This window comes from Capra hircus, chromosome 21 (genome assembly GCF_001704415.2).
Source record: "Capra hircus breed San Clemente chromosome 21, ASM170441v1, whole genome shotgun sequence".
Lineage (NCBI taxonomy): Eukaryota > Metazoa > Chordata > Mammalia > Artiodactyla > Bovidae > Capra > Capra hircus.
Window position 1 is genome coordinate 30,185,426 of NC_030828.1, and position 15,681 is coordinate 30,201,106.

At 53.0% G+C, this 15,681-nt stretch overlaps 1 protein-coding gene across 7 annotated transcripts in view; it reads right to left on the reverse strand.

The window, feature by feature from the left end:
• The window catches only part of ACSBG1 (acyl-CoA synthetase bubblegum family member 1), a 68,920-nt gene that overhangs the window by 34,748 nt on the left and 18,491 nt on the right, over positions 1–15,681 (reverse strand). For 2 of the 7 annotated variants that reach the window (XM_013973016.2, XM_005695091.3), the window contains exon 2: positions 6,911–7,011. In XM_013973016.2, coding sequence (XP_013828470.2) covers positions 6,911–7,011 — 101 coding nt within the window. Of the gene's footprint in view, positions 1–6,910; positions 7,012–7,993; positions 8,093–11,378; positions 11,556–12,234; positions 12,482–15,681 lie in introns of those variants that run through there. The other 5 variants (XM_005695090.3, XM_013973012.2, XM_013973019.2 and 2 more) reach the window with 5 other exon arrangements.

Here is a 15,681-nt window from a genome sequence, read left to right on the forward strand (position 1 = left end):
CCCAGGCCTGCCCCTCCCTCCCCGCCTCCCTTCTCCCCAGGTGGCCTGAGGGTGGTGCAGGACACATTGCTGCCCAGGTATAGAGAGAGGTGGGCCCCCAGAGCAGGTGCCTGCTCCAGCAGCCCATGCCAGGCTGAACCTCTGTCCTGAGTGCCCCTAGGTAGGGCTGGCAAGACCCAGCCTTGCTCAGTGTCCTCCTGAGTCCACCATAGCTCTGTGGCCTTGAGCTTAGGAGCGGATGGGAAGGAAGGTTGATGAGTCCCCCTGCCTGAGGTGTCTCATCCGTCCTCCCTTCTCACATTCTGTCTTCTCATACCCATGCATCCCCATCTCTGGGCCTTTGCTCACACCATTTCCTCTCCCAATCTCATCTCTGTCAGAGGAGAAATCTCTGGACAGCATGTTGGAAGATCCAGTCTTTGCTGTCAGTGAGGTGGGCAGAGCAGTCAGAAGGGTCCCTTGCCTATGAAGCACTGACTCTTAGACATCAGCCCCACTCCCCTGGCCACAGCGATGAGACCAGAACCCCACACACCTGCATGGGGGCCATGAGGTCACTGTGCAGGGCCCTGTAGGAATGCTCCTTGTGGGTCCCTCCTGCAGAGATCATGGGGTGGAAGGAGTCGGAGCACGGTTTAGGGAGCAAAGAGAAGCGGGTGGCTTCAGCCAGGCAGAGAGGCTAGGTTTGAGCAGTGGTGGTTGCCGCTGGAGCAGGGAACCATGGAGTCTATTTCTTGCCACGCCCACCCCCACATAGCCACTTTCTAAGCTTCCTTTCTTCCTTGCCTGTCCTCACGGTAACCTTCATCCACTAAAGCCTACCTTCCTATGTACCTGGGTTTCTCCTGAAATCAAAGAACATGACGTAGCAAAGATTTGTAATAAATAGACAGACAAGAGTTGGCCCTTGTACTGTGGCAAGAGCACTGTGTCATGCGAAAATGTCAATCGATATAATAGGGGACTGGCTAAATTCGATAGAGCATAGCCATATCATGGATTCATAAGCAGTCATCAAAACAAAGTATTTAAAACTTATTTAATAATGCAAGGAGATATTCACAATATAACTTCAAGTTAAAAAGAGGAGCAAAGAAAAGTGCATATAAAAATACGTATATAAAAATGAAAAGATTTGCATCAAAGTAATATTGTTAAAAAGCTTAGCACATTTTGGCTGCTCAAGAAATAGCTCTCTGGCCTTTCTGACTAGACTCTGAACTTCTGATGCAAGTGTTGGACTTGCAATAAATGTTTGCCAAAAGAATAAATAAAACTACACAGACATTGCCCAGCAGGGATATCGACTGAGACCTCAGGGTTGGGAGGAAGGGGAGGGCATCCTTGAGAAGTAGAGGCAGGGCATTCCTACGCACAGTACACAGAAGGAGAAGGAACGGAGTCTCAGAGTGGGCAAGAATGGCAACGTCACAGCACGTTAGGGGCAGAACTGGGACAAGGCATCAGCTCAGAAGCTGGGGGGCTGGTTAGTGAATGAGGTTTAGGCTTTGGGGGTCCGCGGTCTGTTCCCTTGGGGAAGAGAAGAGCGGTGCCTGGGTCCCCCGACACTGCCACAAAGTGACCTGCTCAGGAGTGAGCAGGAGGGAGCGGCCATGAAGGGGCTCAGGGCTGCTGTGGTACCTCTCAGCCTGCCTCCCAGGAGTGAGTTCTTGGAGGATAGCAGAGATGTAAGAAATCAGAATGGGCTGCCAGGCCCTTATAGTTGTCCCCATCTCCTTGCCTTGAAACTCAACGGGGGCATAGGTCTGCCCTGTGCCCAGCCAAGCTCACTGCTGTCATCATAGCCAAAACATGGCCAGGATCCAATCAAGGTCCCTGTCACCCAGTTAGGCACCCAAGAGCCACAACAGACCTAATTCTAGAAGGCAACCAACAGCAGACCAACGGCCTCAAGCACACATCCAGAGAGTGTCCGCTGAGTCTTGGGGTGTGCTTTCCTAAGGCCCAGATTGCACTTTGTACTGCCTTCCTCGTTCCCCCGCCTCCCCCTCCCTCCCTCCCTCCCTCCCTCTCATGTTGCTCCAGCTCCTCTTGGCCTGACTGGTCCTACATCTTATCAATCGCCCTTTATGCTGCGGGTGACTGAGCAGGCAGGGAGCTGTGTTTTCTGGGGCTCTGGAACAAAGGCTTCTAAACAGCAGAGAAAGTCACTCTTAATTCACGGGGAAAGGTCGAAACAGGAGAGCAAGAGTGGAGAGGAGAAACCCAGAGTGTTTTCTGAAACCTGTGGGAAAGGCCTTAGAACGAAGCGGATTAAGCAGAAGGAGGGAAACTCTGATCCTGGATCAATCCATGTTGTTCCCCAGCCAGGACAGACCTCTCTTCAGGGTACCGGATCCCACAGCCTCTGCTGCAAAGGCCCATCTGGTGACCAGCACCAGGAGGATGCCCCTTCACACAGGGACCCTCTGCTAAGAGTCTGGAACCCATTTAGCCCTGCCAGACACTCCGGGGATATATAAGGCAAAGAGGCCATGGTGGCTTCAGGACCTGGCAAGAGATTAAAGTCAAGGCCTGCCTGGGCCACAGCAGTGCATCCAGCCCCAGGCACACCTATAATTGGCAGAACTGGACATTTTCATTAAGGTAAGTTTTCCATAAGTATCCCCAGAGGCTCTGCTTTTTTAGACTGGTAAGGTTAAGATTACCACGTGTTCCCATTTCCTCTGACCTTTGGGAAGTCCTTCTTACCTTCCCCTACACTCGCTTCAGGCTGAAATGATAGCCAATCTTCTACCTCACACTGTCTCCAGGAGCCCTGCCTGCCCCAACCACAGGGTCTGAGCTCCCTGAGCTCTTTCCAGCAGAAACACCGTGTCTGCTCTTGAAACGTGTGGGAGGGTAGGAGCGTGGGACACAGGGAGGCCTGGAAACCAAGCCGGGCTGAGTTCCCAGCCTCCTGACCTCCAGCTCAAAGCTCCCCTGTGGATGTAAGAGTCGCCTAGGGAGAGTGGGTGTGGGGAATAGGCCTGACCAGCACTTCTACCAGCCCCATCCTTAGCAGCTGCTCCCCCTGGACACCCTCCCCTCCCTGTGGTCTTGACATTGCATTGCTCCAGCTGGGGTTCCTGCTCAACTTAGAAAGGGCTAGGAAAAAATGTATGTCTAGGTTCAGCACAAGGCTGCCTTTGTATGGAGGTCAGATCCCCGCAGCTCTGCAGCCTGACACAGTGGGGCTGTTCCGGGGAGAACAGCCATCTGGGCTGCTCAGAGCCCAGCCTGCGGAGCACAGCTCAAGGACCTCCCAGCCCCTTGGGAATTTGAGGAGACTCAGGTGAACACTGAATCCTGCAGGCAAGGTTCCAAGAGCTCCCCAGAGAGGCTGCAGCTCCGCAGTTAGGAGACAGGGGCTGGCCAGGGTGTGCAGGAGGGGAGGAGACCTCACCTAAACAGTCCCAAAGAGGGCTGTGCCAGTTCTGACTTTAAGACCAGATGTGACTCTGAGAAAAATCACGGAACCTCTCTGAGCTCAGTTTCCTACCAAGTGCGGCCGAAAGAAGTGCCTACCCTACTGCTGCCAGGAAGAGAAGATGAGAGAACGCAAGCCAGTCCCTAAACACGGAGCCTGTGCCAAGTGGCCTCAGTCATGCCCAACTCTGTGACCCTGTGCACTGTAGTCTGTCAGGCTCCTCTGTCCATGGGACTCTCCAGGCAGGAATGCTGGAGTGGGTTGCCATTCCAGTCTCCAGGGGGTCTTCCCAACCCAGGGCTTGAACCTGCTTCTCTTAGTCTCTTGCACTGGCAGGTGAGTTCTTTACCACTAGCGCCACCCAGGAAGCCAGGCACTGAGCCTAGCAAAAGCTGCTTTTATTAACAGAGGGCAGCTGTGTGGGTATTTAACCCATCTCATAATCCCCTGAAAGCTTCTTCCTAACAGGCTTTGGTGCAGATAGTTGCTTTTTCTCAGTTTTATGGAAATGGCAGTTTGAGGCCCCTCCCCATGTGTGGCTGCTCCAGTATCCTCTTCCACACAGAGGCTGGCCTCTTGGAGTCTCTGGGGAATTGTGAAACTAACACCCAGGGCCAGACTGGCACCCAGCAGGCACTCAAGCCGTGGTGAATCTGGATCTTAGTGCAGCTGCATCCCAGAGCCTCCCCCTCCACACTTCAAAACCCTGGAGGCTGCATGAGATGGAGTTGAGCAGAGCATGACCCATGGGCCAGGTCTGTGGGAGTCAATGAGGCCAGCTTGGCACTGTTCTTGGACCCTGTGCCTGGGGTCCCTTGGGCAACTGTGCTGAGAAGCTGCCTCAGTCCCTCCCAGATTGTCCCTGTCTCCTAATCCCCAGCTCTAGATGCTAAACTCCCAAGGGCAGACCACTCAGCTCAGGCCTAGGCCTAAGGGGAGTTTAAAAGTCTGAGACCAGCTAGAAATTGTCCTCATCCAGGAAGTCCACCCTGATCACCCAATTCCTAAATAGCACGCCTTCCTTCTTCAGCCTCAGTGTGTCCTTCACCCAGAGCCTGTCTGCCCTCAGACTAGGAGTTCTTGGAGGGCAGGAAAGAAACCTGTCCATCTCAGTGTCCCCAGCAGCCTAGCCCTGAACAAAGGATGGGGAGTCCAGATGTACCCCCAGCCTGGCTGTCCCCACAGCTTCTGGAAGTCCTGGCAAATCTGAATGGACTTGCTGCCTCCCCTACTCCTACTCCTTCCCCATCCCTCCGTTAAAGCTGGTAACTTGCCCCCACCTCACTCTGGCCTGGCCCCTGGCTGCCAGCCCTCGCTGATGGGACCCTCTCTGGGATTCCCTACCCACCTGTTTGAAATCTGCTTAGTCTCTTTGCCCTACTGCTGCAGGGCTGCCAGGTACTAATTCAGGTTAAGCGATTACAGCCAGCGGGGTTGGAGATTACTCATTCCTCCTTGGAAACACTCTGGGCACCGAGTGCTCTGAGGACACCGAGCTTGCACCACTTTAGCTCCCTTCCTGCCCTTCAAGTTGCAAAACACCAAAGCCATCACCCACAGCCAAGACTTCTGAGCTCCAGGGCTTTTCTGTGCACATTCCCCAGGTGCTAATGGCTGCTGTGTGAGCACTGTGGAGACAGAATTATCTAGTCAGGAAAGCAAACCTGAGCAAGCCAATGGGACCTGCCAGAGGTGAGACACAGCAAGTCAGCTAGCCGCCCTGGATCCCAGGACAAGATGCTGGAGTTGCCTGGGCCCAGCTGGCCCCTCTCCTGGGCTCTCTTGGTGCCTTTCTAATGCTTCCCTTCAAAAATCGGTCAATCTGGGGCCTCCCTGAAGGTCTAGGGACTAAGACTCCGCGCTCTCACTGCAGGGGGCCCGGGTTCAATCCCTGGTTGGGGAATTAGATTCCACATGCCACCACTAAGACCCAGAGCAGTCAAATAAAAGAAAAAAGAAGAAGAAGAAATCAGTCAATCCTTTCCTTGGTCCCAGTGTTTCTTCCTCTCTGAGGAAGAGCAGAGAGGCAGAGTCTAGGAAAGTACACATTACAGGCCAGATCCCTGCCAAGGCCACTCCAAGACACCCAGCTTGGAAGAGGGTGGCTGCGAGCCCCACCAGGGTGAGGGGAGTGGCATTTGGCCTCCAGGTCACCAGGCAGCGGGGGAGTGGGGTATCCAGAGCCCTGGGCTGGCGTCACCACCTCTTCGGTCTCAGCTTCCTCACCAACAAGGAGCATGGTGATCTGGGCCCAGTTTCTGCCTCCAGTCCATGCCGTGTTTGTGGCAGAGCAGAGAGGTCCTGATTCTGTCCCTGCCCTCACACCAGGCCTGTCCTCTCCCCAGGAAACCCAGGTCAGAAGAAAAGCTGAGGGAAGAGACCTTGGAATAAAGGCCCCAGTCCTCTTCCCCTTCCTCCTGTCCCTGACTCTGGCCTCTTTTACTGCCCCATTCGGGGACCCTTAGAACTGGCCTCCCCAGCCGCCTCTTCAAATGCCACCACCTGCTACCCCTAAACCCACAATCCCTGTCTGAAGACACCAGGCGTACCCACGTTGGAGATCATCCTACAAAATACTCAACCACCTAAAAGTCAACTTGCTATCTCCCTGACTAGCTCCCACCCAAACCCCCGAGGGAGCCAGGGGGGGCTCAGGGACCTATCCCTAACCCTGGCTTCTCTGGAGGAAGCTGGGAAAGCTCTGAGAAAACCAGCACCTCTGAGGGATCTCATCTCCCCGAGCAGCTGACACAGACCGGAGACACGATGGCAACAATGGACTGTCCCAAGGACATCTCAGAACCGGGGAGGCAGTGACCCGCTCCCCTGGGCACCAGTCACTTCCATTTTTTTAAACTTCCATTGTTGCTACAATATCGTTGCACAGCCAATAAAAGTGAACAAAAGCCGTGTTGTTACTATCATTTTGATGACTCGCCAGAGTAAATGCCTCCCTCAAGGTGCAATTATCTGGAAGTGAACGTCATTAGAAGAGCATGTGGCCTCCCAAAGCTTCAAAAACAACTCTGCCAAGTGCCAGCCGGCCAGCCTGCCCCTTGGCCCAGCAAGAAACTGCCTCAACCCACTTGGAAACTCCAAGGGCTTGTTTATCGGGGCCTCCTCTTCTCCTTTACCCACCCCAAGCCGAGATCCCAGGTACCCAACACGTGCACCGAATGAGGCCCCAGGTGTCTTTCCATCGCTGACCTCTCTTCTTCCCAAGCTTGCTAAAGAGAAAAACCTTCCTCCCACCGCCTTCCATCAAGCTTGGCCCTAATGGCCGTGGAAGGAGAAGGGACGTAGTGGGGTCCCTGGGGACGTGGAGATCAGTGTTTCTACCTGCCCTGTCCCCCCAGGTTTTGTCCTGTGGGTCACCTGGGTTGCTTCGTAGTGCTCTGTTACCCGCCCCCAGCACTCCCAGTACATCTGCATCCCTGCCCCCCCACCCAGTCCTTCTTAGCAGCCTCCCAGCCAGCTCACCTGGAGGATTCAGCTGGGCATCTTTCACCTTCTCTGGGGTCGAGAGTTTGAGAGCATGGCTTAGGGGCTCTTTGGAGAGTGTCTGCCCATCAGTCAGGGAGCTGGAGGGGTAAGGGGAAAACAATTGTTAAAAGATGACAGGCTGGCCTGGGCTCTGGATGCTGGCCCAGAATGCGTCAAGCACCCCTGGGGGTGACACTGGCATCGCTGCATCCTAGGGGGCTCGGAGGACAAGACCTTACTATTTGCAGGAGTTAACCTCACCCCCATGCCACGCTCTCCCTTCAGTTTCTAAGGGCTCAGTAGAAAGAAAAATCAAGCCCTGCTCTACTCTAATTTGCTGTGTGACTCTGGGAAAGCACATGACTCTCTCTGGGCTCAGTGTCCCCATCTGGACAGGGAAAGGCTTGGAGTCGGGCATGCAAGGTTTGAGGGTTGGGAGGTGCCTCCAAGTCCCTCACTCCCACACCCACCAGCCCTCAGGCACTGAGTGCAGCCGTTCTTAGAAACTCATGCAGAGCTGAGGACATTCCTAGAGCTCTCCTGGCTCCTAAGCTGGCCCCCAAATGAGGCCCTCTTCCCAGTGGTGTCTGTGAGGGTGCCCTGGGCCCATTCCCTGAGGAGAGGAGAAGCACGGGACCAGGGAAACCTGGGGCTCTTGCCATCTGTCTTCACTCCTGGTCTAGATCCCTTGCCTTCAAGGCTTGGTGGCCCCACACAGTGAATCCTCTTGTGGTCAACACAGCCCACGGGGTTATTGGGCCTCTGCTATATACTCAGCCTCACTGCTCCTCCGCATGATTCCTCCTCGGAGGAATCTGACCAGACCTCAACCTTCTGGGTGGATGAGCAGATGGAGTTCAGTACACCTCAGGGACAAACAAGGCTATGGTATTACTCACCTCTGGGGACGAGTGTCACAGTGATAGGCTATATAAACAGAGCCTGGAGTTGAGCAGTGTGTAACCTGTGCAGCTGGTCTTGGCAGCCCTGAGGCAGGACCCTGGCTTCAGAGTCTCACCTGTCTGAGAGGGTGGAGCTGGTCCCATCCCTGCCCAGTTCCCAGGCACCTGGCTCAGTTACCTGCTTTTCACATTCGGTCTTACTTCTTGCTGGTACCGCAGGTTCAAACTGAGTTTGCGAACACACTCAGGCCCACCTGACGGTAGTCTGTTTAAAAACCTGAGATAGGTTTGAAAGCAAAAGACATCATGAGGTTTTGAAAGGGGGAGGGTGAGGAGGAGGGAGATAAGGAGTGGGGTGCCAGGCTGGTCCCCTTCTCGGGAACTTTGTGAGCAAGGCTGGGCCACAGGGCTGGAGCAGCCCTTCTGTTGCTATGGTAACCTGCTCCAGGAGGCTACCAGAAGGACTGAAAAGCGTGCTCCTGGGATGAGGCCTGTTGTGCCAGCAGAGGAAAACAGAGGCTTCTGAAAACCATAAGACATGTCCTGTGACTTTGGATCACTGGGCACTGCCACTACTCTCTTGGGTCGTTGAGTAAAAGCTGCCTCCACTTTGGGACGAAGAAGACTGTGATGTCACCAAATGACCCCTGAGCTCTGGGCTCAGGCAATTACAGGGCAAGCTGGGGGACACACACCCAGCTAGGCTGAGGGTCCCACACTGAGGGTTCCACTGGGGGTGGGGGATGGTATCCCGTGAACTCGGTATAACATCCATGCTCTATCTTGGTCCCTACCCTCAAAAGATAGGGCTGCCTGCTTAAAGTGATCAACTTTTGAAACACCTGCTGGGTCTCATCGTTGGCTATAATCTCCCACCATCTTAACTGCTGCCTCTCAAACAAGCTTGTTTTTAAATCCCCACCATCAAAAGGTACAGGCAGCGTTTCTGCCACCTAATCAAATTTGCGTCAACTGGTTCTGGTTTATAAAATAGCTAAACAAACACTAAATGAAAGGACACCTCAGGAAGCCAAGGGCCAAGCCTAACCATCAGATTAGAACCTTCTTCAGTCTATGGGGAGGAGAGACAGTAGGAAGCAACTTCCTATGAGGGCCTTTTGGGAAGCGTCTGCCCGCCGCCCCTGCCCATTGCAGCAGCAAGCCTCTTGGGACTCAGTCAGTCGCCTTTGCTGTCCTCTCCTCTCCCATGTCCTGTGCTTTCCTTCCCTCAAGGAGAAGGTGGATCCTGTCCCCCTGCCTGTACTTGGTGGGACAAGAACCCCTTGAGGATGGCCCACGGAGGGTCATACTCAGCCCTCTAAGGGCCTGAAGAATATTGGATGCTTAAGACAAGGCCAAAATCTAATTATCCAAATGAGTAAAGAGTACTCTGCCACTTGGCTCAAACCTTCAAGATTTAGTCCCCTTAAGGGGAGGGCACCCTTGCCCATCGACTGAAAGAGAATGTGCTGACCTTCCTATGACTTTTTCCTGCTCACCCAGGGTCATACTAGTAACAAAATCTACCGGTTTGGCTCATAACACAGAAGTGAGTCAAACTGCAGGGCATGGAGGGCCATCTGTCCTTTCCTGAGGCGACTGCTGCCCCATGGGCCGCTGCTGGCCATGGTTGTCTTTAGTCTTTAATCCTCACCTGCATCACTAGTGGTCACTTCGTGCCGCTATCACTGTGCTGGCCTCCAGTGGCTCACCTCCCTCCTACTCTGCGGGGTTTTTTTCGGTAGCAGACTAGTACAGAAAATAGCCAAGCTCGTTAGAATTGTTAAGTCAGAGGAGATGGCTTCCAAAGTGAAATTTATAATGTTTTCCTCAAAGAAAAGAGATCTGGGGAGAAATCCCTTCTGTTTTGACTCCTCAAGAGCAATTTGGGCCCTTCTGATTCTTGCTGCTCTTCCAGAAATCACAAGTGAAAGTGAAGTCACTCAGTCGTGTCCGACTCTTTGCGTCCCCATGGACTGTAGCCTATCAGGTTCCTCCGTCCATGGGATTTTCCAGGCAAGAGTGCTGGAGTGGATTGCCATTTCCTTCTCCAAGTGGCTGGCAAATCATTGTGACAGGGGAAGTGTGAATATTATAAAGTCAACCTGTGGAGCCTGTCAAAGGTGAGGAACACAGTATTCCCGTCATTCTGGAATCTTCTACTAACACCTGGAACATGGCACTCCAGAACTTGGCTCAGTGTCACAGGAGAAATTACCTAAATAGCAGAACGACAGTGATGATGAGGGAACAGCCCAAGGGCACTAACTTGCCTCTGCTTTTCCATTCCTAGGAGAAAGGAAAATCCGAAAAGGATCCCTGATGAGGAAGCAAAAGTGGCGTTGGTGGTAAAGAACTTGCCTACCAATGCAGGAAACATAAGAGATGTGGGTTCAATCCCTGATTCGGAAAGATCCCGGAGGAGGCGCACAGCAACCCACTCTAGTATTCTCTCCTGGAGAATTCCATGGACAGAGGAGCCTGGTGGGCTATGGGCCATGTGGTCGCAAAGTCGGACGTGACTGAAGCAACTTAGCACAAGGATGCAAACTGCTGTCAGCCCCAGTTCACACACACGGACTGTGAGCATCTTGCCTTACTCACTTTCACAGAAGCAAAAACTCCTTCAGCATCTGCCCAATAGTAGCACTGAGAGCAAGAAACACTTGGAGGTCACGTACGACCAGGTATATTTTGCGGTGTGGGAGGTAAGCAGAGGCATCTGGGAGGGCTTGCACTCTCCTTTCCCTGAACTGGCTCTCCTTCCTCCTCCTAACTTTCCAGAAGATCTGATGGGAATCATTTAAAGACAGAGCCTGCCAATAGCTTCCTTCAGCTCCTCCTTCGGGGAAGCCCTCCTGGATGATCCCCAATGCCCTCTCACCCTTGTAGCCCTCAAATACACGGGTTTGGGCTTTGAAGGCCACCCATAGCTTGGGAAGCTTCTTGAGAGCAGGGGTCATGCCTGATTCGACCCTGTCCTCTGGCCCTAAGTGCTCTCTGGCAGGCAGTTGGAGCTCAGTAAATGTTGGTTGGATATAATCCTTCTCAAGTCATCACTATGTGTGTGACATTTAAGTCAAGGGGAGCCTTCATTTTCCATATGAACCCCTCATGGATGGAGATCCAGCTCCTATTTGTTTCTGTTGCCCTTTCTTCCCATTTAGCACTCTGCTCTGTATGCAGTAAGTACTCCCTAAATGCTTTCCTGAAACAATAGAGCACTCAGATTTACCAGAGTTGGCCTGCCTGGGTTCAAGTCACTTTACTTGTTGTACAACCTTTGGCAAGTTATGTACCTCTCTGAGACTCAAGTTTTCTGCCTAAATCCTATGGCTGTTGTGAGGATAACAGGATACGTGTAATGCTTAGGCTCTCACAAATCTTTTGGTGAATCAGTAGGAGGAAATTCTTTGGTGAGATTAGGAGGGTTACTAAATAGGGTGAAAAGTCCCAATCCAAGTTTGGGGGTCCAGGTACCCTGTCGAGCCCAAGAACTCTCCTTGCTGGAAGGCAGTGTGGGAGCCAGGAGGTGGGAGGGGGGTAGGATCCTTGTTCCTTACACGGTCCTCAGGATGGAGCTGGCAGACCTGAGCAGGAGTGCCTCTGGCATGGTCCCCGAGAGGTGGCCAAACCCTGCAAGCTCAGCCTGGAGAGAACGAGAACCTCAGAGAGCCTGTTCAGGCGTCCCCTGGGAGAGCCGCATCAGCCCCAGAGAGGCCCAGCACCTCCAAACTGCCCTGCAACAGAGACACAGAGGGAGTCACCCTGTGGCTTGGCCGGGTCTGGGGCGACTGCCCTCCTTCCAGGGCATGACTCACTGGTTCCTGGCCTCAGTACCTGTCTGTAATTCACCATCACCTAAGCCCACATGCTCTGATCACATTGGGAATGACACAGCCTCGCAGCAGGTAGCTGCCTTGGGCCCCAGGGCCAATCAGTTACCAGGATGAGCAAACACATCAGATTCCCAGCCTCCTGACTCCTGCCAACTGTTAGTAAACCCCTACCACCACCACCACCACCACTTTTTCCCATCCCTTTCTTGTTCTGGTTCTCACCTCTCTCTGTCCTGGGGGCAAAGGGAGAACCTGTCTTCTACGTGCTGCGGGATATTTTCAGTTGAGGGCATTGTCCAAATACTTCCCCAAATCCTAAAACCTCCCGAGCAGGGTGGGGAGCTGTGCCTCCTTCTGATCCCACGGTCCTGGGCGCACAGACTGGTCCCTCTGCACAGCTGGAGCTCTTGACGGCAGTGACTTCCTACTGGCTTCCCTGCTGCCCCGCACAGCAGACCCCGCACTCCATACCGCTCTTTAGTTGGCCTGACCTGCCTGTCTCATCTCAAAGATAAGGCTGCCCTGGCATCTCTCCTGGGATCCCTAATTCCCAGCCGGAAGACTCCCACCAAGGACTTACAGTGATGGACTGTGTACCTCCAGGGAGGGTCTGGCTGCCACAGGGTGCTCACCTTCCTCTTTGGGGCTGGTAGGCACAGGGCACAGCATTCGCTGTGCTCCTTCAGCTAAGGCATCGTAGGTTGTGGGAGCCAGTGCTTCAGGGTCCCTGGTCCCAGGTGATGAGGCAGTGGGGCTGGGCGGGCGTGGGGACCCGCCCCAGTCTGCCCTGGCACTGCCAGTGAGGTGTGGCCACAGATACCTCTGACCTACCTGGCACAGATCCTTGCTGCCCACCTGTGAGGCTCACATAAAAAGGGGCGGGAAGCGAGGGAGGAGCCTGCAGATGCCAGTGGGTGTGTTGTCTGTCATCCTTGGCAGAGACGCAGGAAGACACTGTTCCTGCTGCAGGGCTTTCTGCCTGGAGCTGGTGCTGGCCCCAGGGGTTAGGCAGGCAACCTGACCTTCTTTTTGTTTGTTTTTTCAAACTTTTCTTTAGTAAATACATGTATTGCACCAAGTGTTTTATTTGTGTTGGCTCTTCGCCTCTTGCAACAGCCCAATGTGGATTAATGGTGCCATTTTCCAGGTGAGAGGCCCAGAGAGCTTTATTTTATTTTTTTCTCCTTCCTCTTTTATCTCCCCCTTTTTTTTTAAATGGGAGGATAATTGCTTTCCAATGTTGTGTTGGTTTCTGCCACACAGCAAAGTGAATCAGTCATAATTATATATATATACATATATATATATACACACACACACACAAAATAATTGTATATATACATGGGCTTCTCTGTGGCTCAGCTGGTAGAGAATAAGCCTGTAATGTGGGATACCTGGGTTCGACCCCTGGGTTAGGAAGATCCGTTGGAGAAGGGAAAGGTTCCATATATCCCTTTCCTCTCAAACCTCCCTCCTACCCCTCTAGGTCATCACAGAGCACCAGGCTGTCCTTTGCTATACAGCAACTTCCCACCGACCATATATTTTACAAATGATGGTGTATATGTCAATGCTACCTGAGAGCTTTAGACGTGTTCGATGTCACACGCCCAGCAAGAGGCAGAGAGGTCATTTGAAATCCAGCTTTCCATAACTGACTTTGAAACCAGGACACCATGTAAGCTGAATTTGACCATTATTTGCATCATAAAACTCGGCTGACAGCTCCATCTCACATTGCCTCTAGAGAGCCCCTCTTCCATGGAAACAGTATCTCTGCACGTTGCCCTTTGTCCTCTAATACCCTCACCACTTCCACCTCATTCCAGAGACTCGGGTTTGTGGCATTATATCTGCATCTTCTAAAACCCGGGCCCTGCTCTCTGGAAATGCCCCTGCCAGTCACTGTGCTATTTCACCTTCCCACTCCAAATCCCCTTCCCACCTGAGTTGTCACCTGCCAATTGCCTCTGGGGTGAGAAGGTGTTGGAAGAGGTGAAAAAACAGAGGCCACTGGGTGTTAGGGGAAAATTTAAACAAGCCCTAAACTGAAGGCTCAGGTGCAGGGCACCACAGCAGGATGGGGCAGGGGTTATTCCAAGGCTCTCCACCCACTCTCCCCACTCAGATGGCGGTTGACTCCCGGATTGCTACACTGAGCTGGCATGTCACTACCAGCACACCGACTTCAAGAGAATTCTCCCCTTTCAAATTCCAATTTCTTAACAGTTCTTTTCTTAACAGTGATCCTCGCCCGCTACCACTTCGGGGCACCTGACAATTCAGGTCTGGGGTGCTGCCCCTGAGCCTCTCATGGGTCAGGAGCCCCTTTGAGAACTTGCTGGAAGCCCTCCGCTCACCCCTATCAATGTGCCCAAATGCTCTTGCAGTCTCAGGGCACCCAGGGTGCTTTGGAAATCCATACACCCCAACCCCAGTGAACCCCAGAAAGAAATGCTGATCCTTCCTCTGTCCTAAAGCGAGTGTGGCTTGCCCCACTCTTTCCCTCTTCCTCCCACTTTCCTGGTGAGGATAGAGCATTGATGTTGGAGTTGGCACCGGGGGTCACAGTTGGGGGGATGGTGGGAGAAATGTCCTCACTTCGGGGGGCTAGCAGGAATGCATGCACAGATCCCTCAGCTCCTCCCAGGCAGCTTGACACTCCTCTAAAGCAGAGTTTCCAAACTGATGAGGGGGCTGGGCAAATGGGCTTATTCTAGGCAGGAGGACTTGGGAGATGTGTCATCGTCCCTTTCTATCCCCTCTCAAAAACTGCAAGCTTGCCTTCCCTGGCAGATGTTTCCTATTGTTCTTCAGACCCCTCCTCCTCCAGGAAGCCCTTTGGGAAGGACCCCCAGCTCTAATGCTTCTTGCTGGAGCCATGCTGGCTGTGTCCATCCCAGAGCACTTAACGTTTAGAGGCTGGGTGTTACTTTTTTAAACCGAATTATCTACTATGAAATAAAAGTCTTAAGCCCATATTCTCAGAGTTGGAAATGCTCTCTGCCTGCCCCATGACTGCCAGCTCCAGGAGGCTCCTCCTTCTTACTATAATTACTGAGTACCTCCTCTGCAGACATTGCTGGGAGACTTTGGGCAGAGGTGAGCCCTTGTCTCAAAGGCAGAGCCTGGTCCCTGCCTCAAAGTCTTAGAGATGATGGAATTGACAGTTAATAAGTAAAGATGCTTTCAAGGTCACTGTGGGGTCACCAGACCAGGCTGGGGTAAGGATACAAGAAAATTGAAGGAGGAAAGTTGGACAGGGGTGAAGGTTTACTTAACATGAGGCAGAGGACAAGTGCCCCAGGCAGTGGTGGAGCAGAGGAAGCTGGTGCAGACAGGAGAGTGTCCAAGTGTCACAGACTCAGGCTGTGGACCATCCCCAGGCCTGGGACCCCAGCCCACAGAGGGAACTCATCCAAGGCAGAGATCTTCTGGGGACACATGGTTTCTCAGAAAGGGTGAGGGCAGGGCAGGGGTGGCCCAAGACATATCTTGCCAGGTCCATCAGAAGGAATATATTCAGGGCAGGCACCCAGGGCCCTTGACTGTGACTTATCCCCAGTGCAAGGAGGATCAGTGTTTCTCCTCCATCTTTGCCTAACAGGAGTGCTTGCTGAAAGGCCAAAGGCTTGTCTCAGCTTCATCTTGGCTCCTGCCATGGTGGATGTGGGCATCCCACCAGTCAGCTGACTTCTAACCCAATCTGCAGCACCGAATGCTTAACCTTCTCAAGCCAATCACACAGCCTACAGAGTCACACCAAGGTCCTCTGCATGGCCTAGGAGGAGTCTGGTTATGCCCTAGACAGGTCCCTGGACACTGGGACACATGGATTCTAGTTCAAATTCCACCTCAGTTGATAACCTTGGGAAAGTCCCTGGTCCTCTCTGGGACTCAGTTTCCCCAGGCAAGTCACAGGCAGAGGGCTTTCCAGTTTTCTGTCTATGACTGGTAATTTGGATGTCTGGGCTGGAATTCTGCTGTGCCAGGCAAGGACAAGGATACAGGACTGGGTGTTTCTGGA